This window comes from Rana temporaria, chromosome 3 (genome assembly GCF_905171775.1).
Source record: "Rana temporaria chromosome 3, aRanTem1.1, whole genome shotgun sequence".
Classification (NCBI taxonomy): Eukaryota; Metazoa; Chordata; class Amphibia; order Anura; family Ranidae; genus Rana; species Rana temporaria.
The window spans coordinates 96,678,440-96,700,603 of NC_053491.1; the positions used below are offsets into that span (position 1 = coordinate 96,678,440).

The following is a 22,164-nucleotide window of genomic DNA, read 5'->3' on the forward strand; positions in this document are numbered from 1 at the left end:
AGGGAGAGGTGCATGCTGGGTGATTTTTAGGCACAGTAATGTCTAGAGACTCCTGGGAAATGAGTGTCATCATTTCCCAGGAGGCAATGGGGTCTTAGGACAGGAAGTTGAACCACCTAGGACCAGGAAATAGGCAAATTACTAAATCTGCCTAGTAACAGCCAGATAGAAGTGAGTAAAAAATGTTTTTCACATTAAAGGCAAGCTGTTAATAGAAAGTTCATTTTTAGGGTGGAATTCCTCTTTAAATGTGTTTAAAAGACCACTGCACAAATACAGTGTGACATAAAATATTGCAACAGTCGCCATTTTATTCTCTAGGGTCTCTGCTAAGAAATATACATGCAAAAATGTATAAGAAAGAACCGGGACGGCCGCACTCCAAAAATAAAAATTTGTTCCTTTTAAGTGCGGCCGTCCCGGTTCTTTCTTATACATTTTTGCATACTATTGCAGTGCCTGCACCCAAGTGTTTGGACTCCACTTTGCAGTTCTCTGGGACCTCTGAGCGGTAAACTTTCTTTAAGAAATATACATGTCTGTGGTTCTAAGTAATTTTCTAGAAAAAAATCCCTCATCTTCAAGTGGTTATAGGTATTTTTCTGACAAGTTCTGGCAGCTTATTTGGAGGATAAATTCATGCGCCGTGTACATAAGGCCCATTGTTCAAGGCTGATTTAGTAATTCTGTTTCTTCCATGACAAGTAAAAAAAAGAGCATTGATTAGAGTATACCAAATAAAAGGCTTCCTTCAGCCTCCTTCCAGCTATTCACCGGCTGTGCATGCAGCTGGAAGCCTCTCTGTACCAGAAGCACAGCTCAGCATGATACAGCCGCCGCCATTTTGTTGGGGACCTTTTTTTTATAGAACACATGTCAATAGGCCCCCTGTCTCCGGAGTAATGGCGGCGGAGTCACCTCTCCGCCCACTCTTATGCCATACAATGACTTGTTGTTCTGCGCTCGGATCAGCAAGCTGGTGACGTGGACGGTGTGAGCGTGTGCGGAGTGTTCCGCCTCGTTCTCATTGTGCGCATGAAAGTCAAACCCCTCAGGTGACCTTTTCCAGCGGTTCATTGGAAGACAGCCTCTTTCCTTCCGCCACTCTACGCCGGCCCCTATTCACAGAGCGCACTTACGATGCGGCCGCTCTGTGGACGGGCAGAGCAGGAGTGGCGCTGATCGGAGCTGAGATCAGGGAGGAGATCTGTGCTGGTCCATTCATTCCTAGGAGAGGGCTGTGCATGGTGCTGATCGGAGCTGAGATCAGGGAGGAAACCATTGATTCCTAGGAGAAGGCTGTGCATGGTGCTGAGATCAGGGAGGAAATCATTGATTCCTATGAGAAGGCTGTGCATGGTGCTGATCGCTGTGTCAGTGGACGGAGGAGTCATGTGTTGGCAGTAGAAGTTGTGTCATTCTATGTTCCTCCTGCTGGAGATGCTGGCTTCTCCATTGGATTGATGGACAGAAGATTAGTGATGAGTACATGAGCTTTGTAGGCAGTGATCACAGATAATGCATTGCACTCCTTCAAGCAGCAGACTATAGACAGATTTCACTAGTTACCCTTCCATTGACTTGATTGGATCTCCATTACCATGTGGGTGAAGGTGTGTGTGGGCCTGATGGCCATGGCAGTGGGTCTCCTCCATCACCTGCAGCCGAACCTCCTGGAAGCAGCCCAGGACTACTTTTCATCATCCCTGCAGAGCATCTCCCCCGGGGTGACCCCATCCCACCCGTCCCTGGAGGAAGCCCTGTCCACGACATGGGATACCCTGATTACAGCGCCGGCCAAACACTGGGGGAAGGTGGCCGTTGGGTGAGTACTAAATGCCCAACACGCAAACTGGGGGGCATGTGTGCACCTTATCACTTCCCAAAAACATAGCGTTTACATATGGTCGTTATTGCAGAGTTACATTGGTGCTGCTTGGACCGATGTATGTATGTGCCAGACCGGTGGGATCCCTAGGTACCATAGAAATCAGTGTAGTGGGCACCACCCATACAGTCCACTAGCTTCCAGGACCTGAGCTAAGGAGCTACTTACTGAACACAGGCGTCATTCAGACTACATTTGGCAATTTCTAAATGAATGAAAAGTGTTCTCTGATTGGACGAGGAGGAGGACATAACCTCTCCACCTCATCCAATCAGGGAATGCTTTGCACGCATTGAGAAAATGCAATGGGGGTGATTTTACTAAAACTGGAGAGTGCAAAATCCGGTGTAGCCAATCGGCTTCTAACTTCAGCTTGTTCAACTAAGCTTTGACAATAAAACCTGGAAGCTGATTGGTTTCTATGCAGAGCTGAACCAGATATTGCACTATTCGGGTTTAGTAAATCAACCCCAGTGTGTTCCCTGAATGGTGCCCGTGCCAAGCAGCTGACCCTCTTGCGTTCAGGTGCCCGTGCCAAGCAGCTGACCCTCTTGCGTTCAGGTGCCCGTAGCAAGCGGGTGACCTGTGTTCAGGTGCCTGTGGCAAGCGGGTGACCTCCCGTGTTAAGTGAACAGTAGAGCAGCCACTTGGCATGCGACCCGGAAGCTAGCGGCGGGCTCTGTAATAGGGGTCCAAGGTGCATCAATGTAACTATGTAGAAATGACCCTAACTAAACTAATAGCTAACTTTTTAGCAGGGAGTGATATTTGTCTAGTAAGTTATTGGGATTCAATGTTCTCAGTAAAATGTGTTACACTAAATCTGACTGTTAAAAAAAAAAAAAAAAAATGACATGTTACAAAGAGGAACAATGAGAGAACCAGTTGGGTTGCAGGAAGTTGGGTAACTGTAGAAAAGTGACATCAGAACTATGGACTTGTATCCTCCAACATTATAAAGTTAATCCTTTGAAAATGTGCTTTGCATTTTGTGTTTTTTTTTTTTCTTTAGGCGTATGCAAGTGGTTTTTGAACATGTGAATGTGACTGCTTTTAGGTTGGTAATTTGGAAAGTTGCCCCACATTGTTGCACTTAAATGCTGCATTTAATTGTTGTTACCTGCCACTTTGGCCAACTTACCAATTGCATTGTCACAGTTGTATACGACAGAAAACAATGCCAAAAAATGCTCTGTGGAGACCAGCTCTAAGTGAGCCAATTTATAATGGAGATATACATATGATGTGCACTTTTTTTTTTTTTTGAGCCTGTAAACATTGCACCAGCGCTCTAGTGCCATGCAGATCTGCTTGTCCATAAATCCTGTACAAGTAAGCAGATACAATCTGACATGAAGTGTGAATGAACTATCAATGCTCCGCAGTGCCGTGGTAGTTCATTGAAAACTACAAGCTGACAGCCGCAAAGGCTCCCAGACCTTGTAGTTTTCCATGCCCAGAGCCCTGTCACTCAGTAACGTGGCCAGGTGGGAGGCCCACTCTGCTATTTTCTTTTTAAATTGTGACAGCTAGCGGGAAGGGAGAAGAACCCCAGGGAGGTGCGGGGGGCCGGTCCGTTTATAACACCCTATATATTGGTGCTGCATGATATGAAAGGCAAATTTCTCCTTTAAAGCGGAGCTCCACCCTAAAGTGGAATTCCCGCTGATCGGAACCCTCCCCCCTCCGGTGTCACATTTGACACCTTTCAGGGGGAGGGGTCTAAAGACAGGTATTTGCACCCACTTCCGGCCACACAGTCTCGGGCAGACTGCAGGCATTAATGAATGAATGAAAAACGTATAAAGCGCGGCGCATGCGAACTGAATCGCTTCTGGGCGCTAGTTGTTCGTGTCTCATGACATCAAAAGAGCAGAGTTTTGATCTGTCTTCTGAAAGTCAGGTGGTTTTCCTCCAACCGAATGCTGGTTGGTAAAGCGTTCCATAGTCTAGGACCCTGAAAAGCAAACCTTCTTTCTCCTTTGGACTTGTATTTGGTTTTTGGTACCCTGACCAGATTTTGGTCGGTGGATCGCAGAACGCGATTCGAATTGTGAGGTTCTATCTTGTCGCAAAGATATTGCGGAGCCTTCCCATGGATGCACTTATGTGTCAGGCAGAGTGCTTTAAATGCAATTCTGTCTTTTACTGGCAGCCAGTGAAGGGTTCTCAGCGAAGGTGAGATTGATTCCCATTTTTTTTTTCCCAGTCACCAGTCTGGCGGCCGTATTCTGAACGACTTGCAGACGGGAGATTTGGTACTTTGGGAGTCCGAGGTACAGGGCGTTAGCATAGTCCAGTCTGGAATTCACGATTGTTCCCACCACGACTGCTACGTCTTCTTTGGGGATAAATGGAATAAGTCTGCGTAGTAGGCGCAACAGATGGTGCGCTCCGCTGACTACTGACCCTATTTGTGCGTCCATTGTCATGAAGGTGTCGAAGATGACCCCGAGACTTTTGACTTTGGAGCTAGGGGTGATGATTTGGCCCAGAATGGGCGGAGGTGTCCAGATTGTTGCCAGTTGACTCTTTCGGCTGGCGTGAAACATAAGGAGTTCTGTTTTTGAACTGTTGAGTTTAAGATAACTCTTAGTCATCCAGTTTTCTATCAAAGAGAGACATTTCTCTAAACTGGGATGATGATCCTTTTTGTTGCAGATGCGAAAATACAGTTGCGTATCGTCTGCATAAGAGTGATAGAGAAGTTCTTGGCTACTGATAATATCAAAGAGAGGGCGAAGATAGATGTTGAAAAGCACCGGTGACAGGGGGGATCCTTGGGGGACTCCACATGACACCGTGCGCTTTTCCGACGTGAAAGAACCCAATTTAACTGTTTGTGATCGGTTTTCAAGAAAGGAAGAAAACCATGGTAAATCACCTTCTGCGACTTCTGCTACCTTGGCTAGTCGCATCAGTAACAGTTTGTGGTCTACCGTGTCAAAGGCTGCGCTTAGGTCCAGCAGAACCAGGAGACAAAATTCTCCTTCGTCTGCGGCCTCGAGGGCATCGTCCCATATTTTGAGTAAGGCCGTTTCTGCATGACGTCACCTCCCGTCCCCCCATCCCCCGTTGTGTTCTGGGAACACTCGGCTCCCAGTACACAGCAGGAGCCAATCGGCTGGCGTAGCACAACTCGCTCATGCGCCATAGGGAACCGGGCAGTAAAGCCGGAGCGCTTCACTTCCTGGTTCCCTCACCGAGGATGGCGGGGGGGGGGGGGGCAGCAGCAGAGTGACACGAGCGATCGCTCGTCCTCTGCTGCGGACGGCGCTGGACTCCAGGACAGGTAAGTGTCCTAATATTAAAAGTCAGCAGCTTCAGTATTTGTAGCTGCTGGATTTTAATATTTTTTTTTTCAGCGGAGCTCCGCTTTAACTCCAGGAGTTAGACGAAATCTACCTATGCAGTAGAACCACATCACACATCACATAAGGGATGAGCTCAGGCGTGTTCAGATCCTAGTCCAAACTCTCCTGAGCAGTCCTGCCAGGAAGCTGTCGCTGTCCTTGGCCAATCATAAGCAGCCACAGCATTCACCTCCTTGCAGCCACAACATACACGCCCCTGGTATATGTGCCAATGTGGGACGGGCAATGCTTTGGAAACTTAAGATTGATGGTGTGCAGTGACAGTTTCTTGGCGGGATATCTCAGGTGGGTTTGGACTAGGATCTGAACACGCCTGAGCTCATTCCCAATTACCCACATCTCTTGGTGCAGCAGGCTCCAAGACTGTTTTTTTTCTGCTTGAAGCCTTGGTCTGTGGGTGGTCCCCCTGGTGTCATCAATGCAGAGTTACGTAGAGAAGACCAGCATGCAACTGACAGTACCTTAAACAGGTGGCAGCGCCACACACCAGTCGCATGGAGGGAGACGGGCATAAGCCTAGGTTCACACATATGGAATGCAGGAAATACTGCAATACCTGTGTATTTGCCACACCGCATTGCAATGTCTTTGCGATCTGCTGCGGGTCTCAATGCAAAGTTACAACACCCCAAAAGGGTCGTAAACACAGTGCAGTTTGCCCCCACCAGATCACATGGTACAAAACCACCATAATGCGGTTGTGTCGCGGCTTCAAAAAAGGTGCCTGCACTGTTTTGGTGCAATTTGAGCCAATTCCAAAGGGAAAGGACTCAAATCGCAATACACTGAATCGCATGTGAATTGCACAGGAATGTGGTGAGTTTCCCGCAGGTTACAACGCGGGGGCTAAGCAAGTATTCCACCTGCACTAAATGACCATTTAACCCTTGCAGTGCGGGGGGGGGGGGCACCATGCGGATATATTTTGTTTAATTCCTGGAGTTTAGCTTTAACCACTTAAGGACCGCCTCGTGCACATATACATTGGCAGAATGGCACGGCTGGGCACAAGCATGTACAGGTACGTCCTCTTTAAGTGCCCAGCCGTGGGTCGCGGGTGCGCGCCCGCGACCCGAAGCTCAGTGACCGCGGGACTCGCGGACCCGATCGCCGCTGGAATCCTGCGATCGGTCCCCGGAGCTGAAGAACGGGGAGAGCTGTGTGTAAACACAGCTTCCCCGTTCTTCACTGTGGCGCCGTCATCGATCGTGTGTTCCCTTATATAGGGAACCACAATCAATGACGTCACACCTACAGCCACACCCCCTACAGTTAGAAACACAGATGAGGTCATACATAACCCCATCAGCGCTCCCTGTGGTTAACTCCCAAACTGCAATTGTCATTTTCACAGTAAACAATGCATTTTAAATGCATTTTTTGGTGTGAAAATGACAATGGTCCCAAAAATGTGTCAAAATATTTCGAAGTGTCTGCCTTAATGGCGCAGTCACGAAAAAAATCGCCGACATTAGTAGTAAAAAAAAAAAAATTAATAAAAATGCAGTAAAACTATCCCCTATTTTGTAAACGCTATAAGTTTTGCTCAAAGCAACCGATAAACGCTTATTGCGATTTTTTTTTTTTTTATTTTTTTTTTTTTTACCAAAAATAGGTAGAATAATATGTAGCGGCCTAAACCTGAGGATTTTTTTTTTTTTACATATTTTTGGGGGATATTTATTATAGGAAAAAGTAAAAAATATTGCATTTTTTTTTCAAAATTGTCGCTCTATTTTTGTTTATAGTGCAAAAAATAAAAACCGCAGAGGTGATCAAATACCACCAAAAGAAAGCTCTATTTGTGTGAAGGATGCCAATTTTGTTTGGGAGCCACGTCGCAGGACCGCGCAATTGTCAGTTAAAGCGACGCAGTGCCGAATCGCAAAAACTGGCCGGGTCCTTTAGCTGTCTCAGTGGTTAAAGTGTAAAGACAAAACGATTGTTAGAAGTGCAAGTCACTGCGCTGAGCTGAAAATGCAACTGTTGGTGCAAATAAAGAAAAAAAAAAGCGACCACAGACCGTAAAACGTTGTTATTGCTAATGTGAGTGCAATCGCCTGAAAAGAAAGAACAAAGCTTTGGTTTCCCATACACGTTAATCACCGTTTTTAGTTCTAGGTGACAATAGATGGAAATCTATGCGCTTTATAATCCAATGTCATTTCCATTTCAGAGTGAATGCTTGTGTAGATGTAGTAGTCTCAGGGGTGAGCTTACTGAAAGCATTGGGCCTGAGCCCCCAGCCCGGAGGAGATCACCTGGTTCTCAACGCGCAGGAGGAACTGGCTGAGACCTTCCAGCACTATATGCAGCGAGGAGCGGCAGCCGAACGTTTCTATAGCGATGCTGACAGCTTTCAGCACATCTCCCGCACGGCTTCCCAAGAACCAGGAGCCAAGGTAACAACATCACTGTATACCGTTTGTATGAACAGGCTAGAAATAATGATCACATTCATTGTGGAGGAGCAGGCTAGCGCGTGTATAGTAACTGCTTATCATTCTAGTGGGACTATGCAAATATTAAAGCAAGCTAGTTTGCATTCACTGTACTCGGTTATGTCCGAAGAAAGTCTACTAAAACATTTCCATTAAAGCAGTAATAAAAACAAAATGTAATATACTGCTGCTTACCAATTCTTAGGCCCCTTTCACACGGGGCGGATCAGTAATGGTCAGCGGGGATCGCTCCGTATATCCCCACTGAGCCGGCGGATGACAGGGTGGTCCCCGCACACTGTGCAGGGACCGCCTTGTCTTTTCTCCACTCTCCCCTATGGGGGGATTGGATGAGCACAGACCGTCTGTCCGTGTTCACCCGATCCGATCCGCCAGACGGATGGAAAAGTAGGTTTTTCCTCCGTCACACTTTGGCGGATCGGATGTCAGCGGGCATGTTACCGCTGACATCCACGGCTCCATAGAGGAGCACCCGTTCAGGTCCACCTAAAAAACTGGCAGGCGGACCTGAACGGGCCGCCCGTGTGAAAGAGCCCTTAGGTGTGTTGACTGCATTCGTTTGTCTATTTTAGGCTTTTTCTCTATGACCCCTTTCACACTGTGGCGTTTTTCAGGCGCTTTGGCATTAAAAAAAGCGCCTGAAAGAAGCCTCATCTGCAATTCCAATGTGAAAGCGCCCGAAAAACGCTGGTAAAGCTCTGCTAAGACCCCTCTTTCACACTGGGGCGTTTTTCAGGCACTTTGGCGTTAAAAAAAAAAAAGTGCCTCAATGGGAAGGGGCACTTTAGGATTGGCGTACTTAGCGCTCCTAAAGCACTGCAAAGAAGCTGCTTTCAGGACTTTTTGACGCCCTGCCACCGCAGCCCTTTAGTGTGAAAGCACTCGGGCTTTCACATTGGGATTGCAGATGAGGCTTCTATCAGGCGTTATACAGGTGCTTTGTTTTAACGCTAAGACCCCCTTTCACACTGGGGCATTTTCAGGCGCTTTAGTGTGAAAGCACTCGGGCTTTCACATTGGGATTACGGATGCAGCTTCTTTCAGGTGCTTTACAGGCGTTTTTTTTAACGCTAAAACGCCTGAAAAACGTCCCAGTGTGAAAGGGGTCTTATTTTCACTTGGTGATCCAGCCAGTAAGTCTGTTATTTTTTTTATCTTCCCAAGCTGTCCACCAAACGTGGCAGGTTAAGACAAACCATTTACCACTGACAGGGGTGCTTACAATGGTCAATGTTTATGTAAAAGCTTTACCCAAAAGGAAAGAAAAAACAGCTTTTCTAACCGCATGAAAAGCGTTAGCTGGAGTTCAGCTTTACAGTAAAACCTTGGTTTGAGAGTAACTTGGTTTGAGAGCGTTTTGCAAGACAAGTAAATGTAATCTAAATGTAAATTTTGCCTTGATATACAAGCGATGTTTTGATATAAGAGTAGCGTCATGTCACAACTGAGTATAAAAGAGAAGAGAGGAGCCTCTAAGTGTAGCAATATGGTTACATTTAATGAAGGTACAACATTTAGCTACATATTGCTACACTTAGAGGCGCCTCTCTTATCTTTTATACCCTGTACAAAAAAAAGCTTTGATATACAAGTGCTTTGGATTACAAGCACGTTTCTGGAATGAATTCTGCTTGCAATCCAAGGTTTTACTGTACTTTGTTAGTCAAATCCATCTAAATCTGATAGGCTAACCTCACCCTCTTCCCAGATTGACAATGCTACTGCCCAGTGGTTAAAAAAAAAGGAAAAGCTGACAACTTGATTTTCCAGAAGTAGAACATTTTATTGTTGCATCTGGGTTGCAGATAATATAAGGGCCCCTGTATTCTGCACTTCACCTGCAACAATGACATTTAATACTTTTGGAAGATTGAGTTGCTGGCTTTTTTTTACGTTGTGTCCTGAACTGGTGTAAGGAAGACATCATAAGCCAGCACACCGACTGCTCACTCTCTCAGGGAATCATACTGGATGCTGCTTTGTTCTTTAAAGCGGAGTTCCACCCATATAAAAGTCAGCAGCTACAAAGTGTAGCTGCTGACTTTAAATAATCGGACACTCCCCTGTCCCAGGGTCCAGCGATGTGGGCACACAAAGCCATGATCCTTTCCTCCCTCCTCTACGTGGAGCCGGCATTGTAACAGCAGGCGCGCACGCTCTGTGAATGGCCGGAAATCTTCTGGGACCTGTGACGTGTCCCAGAAGATTTCTGGTGGGGGGGGGGGGGTAGAAGTGAACTTCCTTCCTGCGGTGCCACGGGAAGGAAGTGGGAGTTGGGTGCCTGTAAAAACAGGGTACCCCCCCCCAAAAAAAATGACATGCCAAATGTGGAATGTCAGGGGGTCACCAGCACTTAAAGTGGAAGTTCCATTTTTGTGTGGAACTCCACTTTAACCACTTCCCGACCGCCGCATGTAAATGTACGTCCACAGAATGGCACGTACAGGCAAATGGGCGTACATGTACGTCCTTGCCTTCTAGCGGGTGGGGGGTCCGATCGCGACCCCCCCCCCCCCCCCCCCGCTACATGCGGCGGTCGGATTCCCGCGGGGAGCGATCCGGGGCGACGGCGCGGCTATTCGTTTATAGCCGCTCCGTCGCGATCGTTCCTCGGAGCTGAAGAACGGGGAGAGCCGTATGTAAACACGGCTTCCCCGTGCTTCACTATGGCGCTGCATCGATCGAGTGATCCCTTATATAGGGAGACTCGATCGATGACGTCAGTCCTACAGCCACACCCCCCTACAGTTGCAACACTAACTCCTACAGCGCCCCTTGTGGTTAACTCCCAAACTGCAACTGTCATTTTCACAATAAACAATGCAATTTAAATGCATTTTTTGCTGTGAAAATGACAATGGTCCCAAAAATGTGTCAAAATTGTCCGAAGTGTCCACCATAATGTCGCAGTCACGAAAAAAATTACTGATCGCCGCCATTAGTAGTAAAAAAAAAAAAAATAATAAAAATGCAATAAAACTATCCCCTATTTTGTAAACGCTATAAATTTTGCGCAAACCAATCGATAAACGCCTATTGCGATTATTATTTTTTTTTTTTTTACCAAAAATAGGTAGAAGAATACGTATCGGCCTAAACTGAGGAAAAAAACATTTTTTTATATATGTTTTTGGGGGATATTTATTATAGCAAAAAGTAAAAAATATTGATTTTTTTTCAAAATAGTCGCTCTATTTTTGTTTATAGCGCAAAAAATAAAAACCGCAGAGGTGATCAAATATCACCAAAAGAAAGCTCTATTTGTGGGGAAAAAAGGACGCCAATTTTGTTTGGGAGCCACGTCGCAGTGCCGAATCTGTTAAAGCGACGCAGTGCCGAATCGCAAAACCTGGCCTGGGCATTTAGCTGCCTAAAGGTCCGGGGCTTAAGTGGTTAAATATGTTGTCCAAAGGTGTCTCCGTTGCCCTTTCTTTAGTAGAGACACCCTTAGGGCCCTTGTATTATCTGCACCTTACCCGCAACAATTAAGTTTACTGCTTTTGGAAGATTGAGTTGCTGGCTTTTCCTTTTTAATATGTTGTTTCCTGGTGTAAGGAAGACAACATAAGCCAGTGCACTGACTGCTCACTCCCTCAGGGAATCATATCGGACGTTGCTTTCTTCTTTACATATGCTGTCCAAAAGGTGTCTCCGTTGCCCCTTTAGAGATACCCTAAAGCCTTGTACACACGATTCGTTTTTCCGACAGGAATTGTGTGATGGCAGGAAGTTGCCCAAAGGGTGGCGCTAAAGAGCTGAAAAACCATTTAGTTTCATGTATGTTGGCGAACAATGTTTTGCCGTCTGTATGCAGAACAATTTCACAGGCGTCACCCTTCGCACAAAATTTCACGGCTTTGTCCGTGGAAAATCCGATCGTGTGTACGAGGCTTAAGACAGAACTCTGGCCGGATCACCAAGTGAAAATAAAAGGGAAAAAAAAATCAAATGCAGCCACCACATCAAAGCACTGGTAAACTGCAATTGTTTTGAGGATTAATACTATTTTTTTAAAGCCCAACTTCAGAAAGTACATTCTTGTACTGGCTATGCTGGAAAAGGGTACTAAGAGGAATGCTGTGGCTGGGTTGATGCTGTAAAGTAATAAAACCATAGCTCATTACAAGCCAGCACCACTGGATTATCGGGTGCTGCAGGTATGAATGGCTGGCATCAGTGAAGGGCTCTGGCTGCACCACACCCCCTGCTCACTCCATGCCCATTCCAAAAACGCCTTGTGTTTTTTTTCTTTTTTCACACAATACAAGCCATTCGGTAATTGGAGGATGAGAAATAATGTGCATCCCCCCCCATCCCTCCTCTAATCATTTTAAGGCCGGGCCTGGAAATTTTTACCTTCTAGGGGCGTCTGGGATTTTCTTTTCTTTCCTGCATCTAAACGCCCCTCCATGTTGGCCTATGTGTCAATGCACACACAGGCATTTAGCAGCGTTAAGTGTCAGGAAAAGAAAATCTCATTGCCAGTGTGTCCAGCAGCAGAGTTTGGGCAGGAAAAACCACTTAGGCTGCATTCACACCTGAGCATAGGTCGTTCGGACGTTTTTTCCGGCGTTTTTCCGCGCGTATTCATGCTTATTTGCGCGTTTGCATACAGCGTCGTCCAACGTTTTTGTACTTCAACGTTTTTTATTTTAGCCAATAGGAAAAATTATCATCTTTTCATCTTTTGTTGCTAGATTTTTTTTTATCTTCTGCCTGGGTGAAATGTTCTATTGATTAAAGCAAAAAACCGCCCGTAGCAAACGCTCGTTGTCGCGCTAGTCGCTTGAATCGAGCGTTTCCATTACTTTCTATGGGAAATAGAAACGCTCAAAAATGCCCGATTCGCGCGAATGTGAACCATCTCCATAGGGAATAATGTATTTTTTCCCCTCTAGCGTTTTTGAGCGTCAGGCGACAAAACGCTCAGGTGTGAATGCAGCCTTAAAGCTACTCGAGAGAGGAGCCGGACTGCAGGAGTTGGGAGTAGGCAGGCCTCCCTCAGAGGCAATCTGCCACCTTTCTCCATGCCCCGGGTGGCAATGGCGGGTGTGTGAGGGGGTCCTCCCACACAGCCCGCCCTACCTGCTCCGCTTTGAAGCCTAACGGGGCAGAGGGACTCCCTATAAGGGAGTGAGAGGATTAGCCCGCTCAACCAGCCCCATTAGTCCTTCGCCTCTCTTTAGAGACCGCGTGGTCAAAGTGCGCGTGTTAACCCAATTTAGAGTGCGTGTGTAGGTGTGGTGGTTTTTGTGGGAGGGAGGTGGGCGTACTAAGCACAGGCTTACCTTGCATAGCACACCCACCGGGAGCCGGGCTGAGACCACCAAACTCAATTCACATGAAGCCGAGACCGGGATCCGAACCTCTAGCTGGCCTTAAAGCTGCTTAACGCTAGTGCTTGAGCATTAATTTATTTCAATGGCCAGAATAAAATAAAATAAAAATTCTGGCCAATTAAATGAATTAACCACGAAGAGCTTAACGCTTGTAAAAGCTTTAGACAGTTTTACAAGCGTTACTTTTTTTTCTGCAAAAACGCTGCTGGATTTTAGGAGTGTTAAATAAACGTCCTGTGTGCATGAGACCTAAGGCCCTTTTCATACCAGCGAACCTATCAGGTCCACCTGACTGTTTTTCAGGGGGATCCGATCGGACTACCGATTGTCTGCTCACACCCGCCAGGCATCCGATCAGATAAAATCCACTGAACACAGACATATGGCGACATGTTCGCCATCCCTCCAGCAGATCGGATGAAAAGGAACATGTAGTCCCTTTCCAACTGACTGCCCTATAAAGGAGAGCAGGCTGTGTCTGTGTCCGCTCTGCATAGGGGAGGGGACACAGACCTGACATCCACCTGCTCATGTATTTTTTTTTGTATAATTTGTTTAAATATCATCTTTCATCCTCTTTATAAAAACGATTGAGTTCTCTGGTTTTGTACATTAGTTCAAGTACTGGCCTGCCTTCATTAAAGTTACAGGAGTGCTGCCAATTTTGTTAATCTTTTTTTTACAATTACTTTAAGAAAAACTTTTTTTTGGGGGACTAAATTACCTTTCCCCGTGTCTATGCCCTATGTCTTAAAAATGAACTTAAAAAGCCCAAATCACTTACATTTGCAGTGGGTCCCCCTCCCAGCTTAACTGCTTGTTTTGCCTACAGGCTGATACATTCGGTAATGTATGTGGCTTTTTTGGGACTGCCGACATCTCATCCACGATCACACCACCCAGCAACAGTCTCGGGGCTTTTGGTGTCTACACAATGGAGGCTTTGTCAGGCAAATAAAAATGCTGAAAATATGTTAAATGCACATAAACTTTCATGGGAAGATCTTTGTTTAGTGGTCTGGCAACAGGGGCTCTTGAAACATTTTAAAACAAAGGAAAAACTGACAGAGGCTTTAACCTGTTGCTCAGTAAATTGTATTGAAAAATAAATTTAACCCCTTGGGCCAAAAATGGCGGTTATGGTAGACAAAATTTTTTTTTTCCTTTCCCCACTGTGTTAAAAAAAAAACGTAAAAAAATAAATAGATTTGGACCTTTGCCAATTCTTTCCATATGCTGAAGGAAAAATTTTATATCAGGCAAAAGATTAAAGCTAAGCTATATTCAGATGTAAAAGGCGCACATTAACACAACTCTCAAATCAGTCTGTATATGCAGCATATCATGCTTGTTATACTTCCTGTGGAACCTAGGGTGTTAATCCTCTGCATTGTGTAAAAAGACTGTTTTATCCTGTATGTGCAGATCCTCCCCTCCTACACTGTCTGTCAGGGGAAGGCCAGCTAACACAGGCAGAGTAGCCGACCTGCACATGCTCAGTTTTGTCTTTTATGCTGGAGAGAACAGTTACTTGTTCTCAGAGCTAGACAGGTCACATGATATTGACATCACACATGTGGGCGTGTATACAGGCTGTAGTGGAAATCTCCTCCTCCCTGAACTCTCAGCACTAAGGATGAGCTCCGGCATGTTCGCACACTCCACGTGCAGGGAGACATTGTCCTGATGCGCGGCTGCGAAGATCAGGAAATGTTTCACTGCCTGTGATTAGTGCAGTGCCGATATCCTCGTGAGCTCTGCACGTGGAGTGTGCGAACACGCCGGAGCTCATCCCTACTCGGCACTGGACAAACTGTGCTGTTTATCATCCAAAAAGGTATATACAGTGGCAGTATTTTAATAATAAAAAAAAGGTTTATAAGCTGTGGGCACTGTGGGGGGACAGATAAACAATTTTCATATTACTGGGTTTAGTAACCCTTTAAACATATTTTTAAATGCAAGCAGTGTAAGTACCTGAAATTGGCCATGTATCCACACTTGTAGTCACTGTACGGCAGGGCTGGAGTATGAGAAGAAGCAGTACAAGGAGCCAGTGAGATAATATGCTGATAGGATGACACTGCTGCTTCTCTTTTCACTGTCCAGTCACAGGTTAGGATGAGTCCAGAACAACCTGGGCTCAGAGGAAGTGGGTTGAATGATGGTGGCCATCAGACTGAGACATGTAGTGGTAGAGAAAAGTATAGGGTAAATCTCTGTATTAAAGGTATATATTGCAGCAAAATATGTTTTTATCTTTTTAATGGGCTAATCATCTCTTGTTTTTTGCTGGAGTTCTGCTTTAACAGCCATCTTGAAATGTATGTAATCCTTTCCATCTGAGACACTGAATTGTTTTTGTTCTTTATTTGCAGCATTTTGTTGGAGGAAATGCTGCTCTTATTGCACAGAGACTGGCAACACATCCAGATCTGGAGGTAAAAATAACCTGCATCTTCGCTATTATATGTTATGTCAGCAACACTGTGCTGATATTTTGGGAGTGCAACGTCATCTGGATCAAATGATTTTAGCAAGACCTTTCCTAATGACTAATCAGCATGTCAAACATTAAAGTGATCTGCATGTCTTTTTTTTGCCTTAGCTGAAAGTATAATTATTATAATTACTGCTGACAGTCTGTGTATCATTTTTTTTATTTTTCTATTAAACATCTTAGGTTCTCCTGTGTGGGCCAATAGGCCCTAAGCTACATGAATTATTGGATGAAAGAATTGTTGTACCCCCAGCATCGTTGAAGGACCAGGATGAGTACCATCTTATATTGGAATATAAAGCTGGTAAAAGCATCTATATGCAATTATTTAGCAGCATTAATGATTACCATTCCATTTTGTATAAGGCAGAGACAATTCACTTACCATTGTGTCCTATTTGTAGGGGAGAAGTGGGGCTCAGGACAAGCTCCAGCTGCCAGCAGGTTTATATTTTCTCATGATTTGTCCAATGGGGCCATGACGTCACTGGAGGTTCTGCTTTCGAGTCTGGAGGAATTCCAGCCAAAGCTCTTGGTTCTTTCTGGGTTGCACATGATGGAGGGATTATCCCAGGAGGCCAGAGCCAACCGCTTGCAAGAGGTGAGACAACAGAAAAGCACACATCTACTATTTTTTTTTTTTAACCACTTCCCGACCGCAGCATGTATATGTACGTCCACAGAATGGCACGTACAGGTAAATGGGCGTACAGGTACGTCCTTGCTTTTCCGCGTGTCGGGGGCCCGATCGGGACCCCCCCCCCCCGCTACATGCGGCGGTCGAATTCCCGCTGGGAGCGATCCGGGACGACGGCGCGGCTATTCGTTTATAGCCGCTCCGTCGTGATCGCTCCCCGGAGCTAAAGAACGGGGAGAGCTGTATGTAAACACGGCTTCCCCGTGCTTCACTGTGGCGGCTGCATCGATCGAGTGATCCCTTTTATAGGGAGACTCGATCGATGACGTCAGTTCTACAGCCACACCCCCCTACAGTTGTAAACACACACTAGGTGAACCCTAAACCCTACAGTGCCCCCTGTGGTTAACTCCCAAACTGCAACTGTCATTTTCACAATAAACAATGCAATTCAAATGCATTTTTTGCTGTGAAAATGACAATGGTCCCAAAAATGTGTCAAAATTGTCCGAGGTGTCTGCCATAATGTCGCAGTCACGAAAAAAATCGCTGATCGCCGCCAATAGTAGTAAAAAAAAAAAAAAATTAATAAAAATGCAATAAAACTATCCCCTATTTTGTAAACGCTATAAATTTTGCGCAAACCAACCGATAAACGCTTATTGCGATTTTTTTTTTTTTTTTTTTACCAAAAATAGGTAGAAGAATACGTATCGGCCTAAACTGAGGAAAAAAAAAATTTTATATATGTTTTTGGGGGATATTTATTACAGCAAAAAGTAAAAAATATTGAATTTTTTTCAAAATTGTTGCTCTATTTTTGTTTATAGCGTAAAAAATAAAAACCGCAGAGGTGATCAAATACCACCAAAAGAAAGCTCTATTTGTGGGGAAAAAAGGACGGCAATTTTGTTTGGGAGCCACGTCGCACGTGCGCACAATTGTCTGTTAAAGCGACGCAGTGCCGAATTGTAAAAACGCCTTTGGGCATTTAGCAGCATATTGGTCCGGGGCTTAAGTGGTTAAACAAACAAGAAAATGTTGCCCTAGGCCAGTGATGGCGAACCTTGGCACCCCAGATGTTTTGAAACTACATTTCCCATGATGCTCCACTATACTGCAGAATGCATGAGCATCATGGGAAATGTAGTTCCAAAACATCTGGGGTGCCAAGGTTCGCCATCACTGCCCTAGGCACTCAATCCCAATCTAGATGTGATGGGGTACAGCTGACCCACAACGGAAAGCACAGGAGGGCCAATTCAAAAATAGTGTTGTAATCCCGTCCATAGTGGCAAGCAAAATTCAGTACAATTGTGCGGCTGAGTAGCAAGATTTTTGCAAAGGACACTAAGGCCTCGTACACACGATCAGCCCATCTGATGAGAACGGTCCGAAGGACCGTTCTCATAGGTCAACCGATGAAGCTGACTGATGGTCCGTCGCGCCCACACACCATCAGTTAATTAACTGATCGTGTCAGAACGCGGTGACGTAAAACACAACAACGTGCTGAAAAAAAACGAAGTTCAATGCTTCCAAGCATGCGTCGACTTGATTCTGAGCATGCGCGGGTCTTTAACCGATGCTTTTGCATACTAACGATCGGTTTTGACCTATCGGTTAGGCGTCCATCGGTTCAATTTTAAAGCAAGTTCCTATTTTTTTTGACCGAAGGTTAACTAACCGTTGGGGCCCACACACAATCGGTTTGGACCGATGAAAACGGTCCATCAGACCATTCTCATCGCATGGACTGATCGCGTGTACGCGGCCTTAGGCCCCTTTCACACAGGCTTTCTGATCAGGTCCACCTGTTATTTTTTTCAGACGGACCTGATCGAACGCTCCATTCACCCCTATGGAGCAGCGGATGTCAGCAGTGACATGTCCACCGACACCAATTGATATCCGATCCTGTCCATGAAATCCAGACGGATGGTGACCCTATTTTCCATTCGTCTGGCAGATTGGATTGAATGAAAACGGACAGGCAGTCCGTTTTCCCCATAGAGTAGAGCAGGGCTCTGACTGGTTTGTCTCTGCAGAGTGAGCAGAGACAGACCTGTCATTGCCTGCTCATGGGGGGGGGGGGGGGGGTTAGTGGATCAATACCCTGCTGAGCAAAGCTGAGTCCACCGGGTGGAACTGGTAATGGTTACCAGTTTAGAGTTACACATTGAGAGCTTACTAGCACTGAAAACTGTGAACAGTATGACCAGTTCATGCAGGTTTCTAATAGTAAGCTCTCATTGTGTAACTCTAAACTGGTAACTGTATTCAAGCCATATAGTCATTTGAAGTTGTATGCAATGTACAGATATTTCAGGTTGAGCTTGACCCTAACCCTTCTATTTCTCTGCTGATGCATTTATCAATAGGGGGGTCCCGTAGGAAGGGGTGGGACACAAGCGTGACTTACAGGAAGTATCAAGAATTGCATATAATTATCGAACTTTTTTTGAGTTGCGCTAATAATGATTAGTGTGCATATAATAAACCAGTATTAAGATTAAAAGTCCACATTTGATGAAATGGTATTAATCATTGGTTAAATATCCTCACCATCCACCACCTTGACAGTGTGATCCTTTATAGCACCGCCACCACCAAAAGCAAATTTGTTCACTTACCAGCTCCCATTGACTTCGTATTACAGGATTTCAATAGCACTTGTGGCTTAATACCCAGACAGGGCCTTTAATAACGTCTGAGGATCCTCCTTCGACTCCCACACCAATCTTTCTGACTGTATTATCTTAGGGGTATCCCAAAACACAAAAGGCTGCCTGGAAGTTTCCAGAATCCTCCAAGGTGGCGGGCGGAGCAGGCAAAGGTTACAAAGGACCCAGGCTGGGGTGACTAGGGCTCTTCATAATGAAGCTGTCTTTGCAGAATACATTACTGTGCTGCCTGTGATGTGTCTCCTACCTAAAGCTCTGGATCTAATGATCATTTTCATTTCTGCTTATGTATTTTTCCATCATATGCCAACCGACTATTGGCTCAACATTGCTTTCTCTTTTTTCTCAGGCAGCCACTGCATTGTCAGATGTCCCCTCGGATATTCTTATTCATCTAGAGTTGGCTAGTATGACTGATGGGGATTTAATGAGAGGAATCATCCACCAGGTAACCACCCAGATTGAGAAACACTGATCATAATTTTATGATTTGTTTAGAAGCATGAGATCCTCAATACGAGCTGTCAACCCTATTTGCCTTGTTTACCATTATCACTGAGTGAAAATGAAAAAAAATCCCACATTTTGGGCTGTCGCCATAACAGAAATAAAAGGGAAATATTCCAACTGGGACACCACAATGCTGGCAGCGCGCGGGCCCACAATGCTGGCTTCTTAAAGGGGACGTATATAATATATACGTCTTTCTACCTGTCCATGTCATGCTGTCGGCATATATAGTCATGCGTTGGTAGGCAAGCAGTTAACCATAATTTGAAATATTTTAAAAGAGTTCAATTATGTCACATAATAGAGTTAGATGTCAGTGGAAATCATTTATACATGACAAAAATTGCTTATTTTACACTCTCGGTAAGCATGGAGGGCCTTCATTTTCAGAACAATTTCTTTTAAATAGTTGTAGGTGATCACATAACAGTTTAGCAGATATACAGCCTTATACCATAAACAAGTGTAAAGAGCTAGAATGATTTAAAGGGCATCAATAGCAACCAGATAGAAGTACATGTATTTGATGTTAGATGAGTTAAATGATTATGTGTGTTTCTTCTTATAGCACTTTGCCTTTCTGTGTTTTTTATATTAATTTATTACACACACACACACACACACTCTTTATAATATGTACTTGTATCCTTTTATCATGTGGTCTCTGTTATTTTGGTCAGCAGGTCTTCCCGGTGATCAGCTCTGTAGGTCTTAATGAACAAGAGCTCCTCTTCCTCAGCCAGTCATCCTCCGGTCCTCACTCGGCACTCCCAGCATGGTCAGGAATCCCAGATGTTGGAATAGTGAGCGACATCTTATTCTGGATCCTGAAAGGTTCTGTGCGCGGAGACTCTGCTCTTACCAGAGTCCACTTTCACACTTTAGCCTACCACATTCTGGCCACTGTGGATGACTTTTGGGGAAATCAAGTGGCTGCTGTGGCTGCAGGTGCTCGGATTGCTGGCGCCCAAGCTTGTGCTAGTGAAATTATTGAACCTTCAAAAGTGATGCTAAAAAGCCCACTGGAATTTTCTACCTCCAAAACAGACATGGGTCCCACTGCCAGGGTGAGTGCCAAGGAACCTGTGGCAGTTTGGAGAAAAGATGGAGTGACCTTCCATTTCACACCTGTGCTTATATGCAAAGAGCCTGTTAGGACTGTGGGCTTGGGTGATGCTATATCTGCGGAAGGATTGTTGTTTTCAGAAGCAAAGACTCAATGAGAAAACAATCTGAAATTGCAGACATGCACATATCTGCTGCTGGCACTAAAAAGATGAATCTCAGAAATTTAAGGCTGCTTAGAGCCATGCTTTATAATGTTTTTCAGAGGATCACTGAATGCAGATTCTAATGTTGGTTTTACGGGAAAATATTTGACAATGGGATGCAGTAAGTTTATACCATGAAAACATAGTGCTGCACATAGGTGTTTACCATATATAAAAGCTTAAAGTGGAGGTCCGCCCCTAAAAAAAAAAAAATATATATATATATATTTTTTTTTTATATACTTGCCAGAAAAGGCTGTTACTAGGCAGATCGTCCTAATCTGCCTCTTTCGTGTTGAGGTTCTGTGTTCTCCTCCTCACGTTGCCTCCTGGGAAATGGAGGCACGCTGCCTTCTGGGACACACAGGACAGTGTGCCCCATTCACATAAAGCTGTGCGACTCACGCATGCGCAGTAGGAAACGGGCAGTGAAGCCGCAAGGCCGCTGGGACCCGATCCAAGGGATGGATCGGCCTCGGGCGGCCGACATCACAGACAACCTGGACAGGTAAGTGTGCTTATTAAAAGTCAACAGCTACAGTGTTTGTAGCTGCTGACTTTTAATTATTTTTTTTTACCGCCGGACCTCCGCTTTAAGCATTCGACACAGGGCCTCATATATGGAAAAGTGTCCACATCATTCATAGGAACTAGTTCAGTTCTTCCTTTTTTACTTTCTGACCAGTGCTAGTAAAGTATCTCTCAAAACCTGATTGGTTGCTATGAACGAAAGACGCTTTTTATGCATGAGGCCCTTTAACACTGTATTCATTCCAGTAGTTGAGCTTATTTCTGATAACCTGTGTACAAGATCAGAAACCTGGTGTCAGTTTTGTATTTTAACAGAAAATCAAGTGAAACATCTGATTGGTTGCTGTGGGCCATAATTTCCCTTTGCACTAGTTTTTTGTATAAATGGGCCAAACTAAAGAGAAGTTCTCAGACTGTTTTACCCACAGCAACCTAAGGATTTTTCCCCATGTTAATATCTAAAATGTTGTTAAGGGAAAATGTGATTGGTTGTAATCAACATCATCTGTCTGAGACTAATCTTTCCTATAATGCAGGGTTTGACAAATTTGCTTGGAGTCTAGGAGCCAGAAAACGCGCCCGTCCCGCCAAGCTTGCACGCAGAAGCGAACACCCCTGGACCCCTTTACATTGCACAGCACCTCTAGACCCCTTTGCATTTTACAGCACCCTGCACCTCCGGACCACTTTACATTACACAGCATTCTGGACCATTTTACATTACACAGCACCCTGTACCCCTTTATATTACACAGCACCCTGGACCTCTTTACATTACACAGCACCCTGGACCCCTTTACATTACACAGCATCCTGGACCCCTTTACATTACACAGCATCCTGGACCCCTTTACATTACACAACACCCTGCACCTCTTTACATTACATAGCGCTTGTACCTCTGGTCCCCTTTGCATTTTACAGCACCCTGCACCTCTGGACCCTACAGTACAGACCCCCGCTACAGT

The 22,164-nt window shown here is 45.1% G+C and overlaps 1 protein-coding gene across 2 annotated transcripts; it reads left to right on the forward strand.

Moving 5' to 3' along the window:
- Positions 1 to 978: 978 nt before the first annotated feature.
- On the forward strand, positions 979 to 20,866 carry ADPGK (ADP dependent glucokinase). 2 transcript variants are annotated; one of them, XM_040343028.1, is made up of 7 exons: positions 979 to 1,825; positions 7,439 to 7,664; positions 15,442 to 15,504; positions 15,747 to 15,867; positions 15,968 to 16,164; positions 19,234 to 19,332; positions 20,075 to 20,866. In XM_040343028.1, exons 1-7 carry the CDS (start codon positions 1,602 to 1,604, stop codon positions 20,615 to 20,617), a joined length of 1,473 nt encoding a protein of 490 aa, XP_040198962.1. In that variant the 5' UTR covers positions 979 to 1,601; the 3' UTR covers positions 20,618 to 20,866. The 2 variants fall into 2 exon arrangements, with proteins under 2 accessions (XP_040198962.1, XP_040198963.1); XM_040343029.1 differs by having other exon boundaries at positions 982 to 1,825; positions 20,078 to 20,866.
- Positions 20,867 to 22,164: the final 1,298 nt, after the last annotated feature.

Excerpts from the sequence above, each read along its gene's own strand:
- ADPGK (XM_040343028.1), top strand. The coding sequence starts at position 1,602 with ATGTGGGTGAAGGTGTGTGTGGGCCTGATGGCCATGGCAGTGGGTCTC. Across the intron at positions 7,665-15,441 it reads CCCAAGAACCAGGAGCCAAG|CATTTTGTTGGAGGAAATGC; the intron begins GTAACAACATCA and ends CTTTATTTGCAG. Across the intron at positions 15,868-15,967 it reads TATATTGGAATATAAAGCTG|GGGAGAAGTGGGGCTCAGGA; the intron begins GTAAAAGCATCT and ends TCCTATTTGTAG.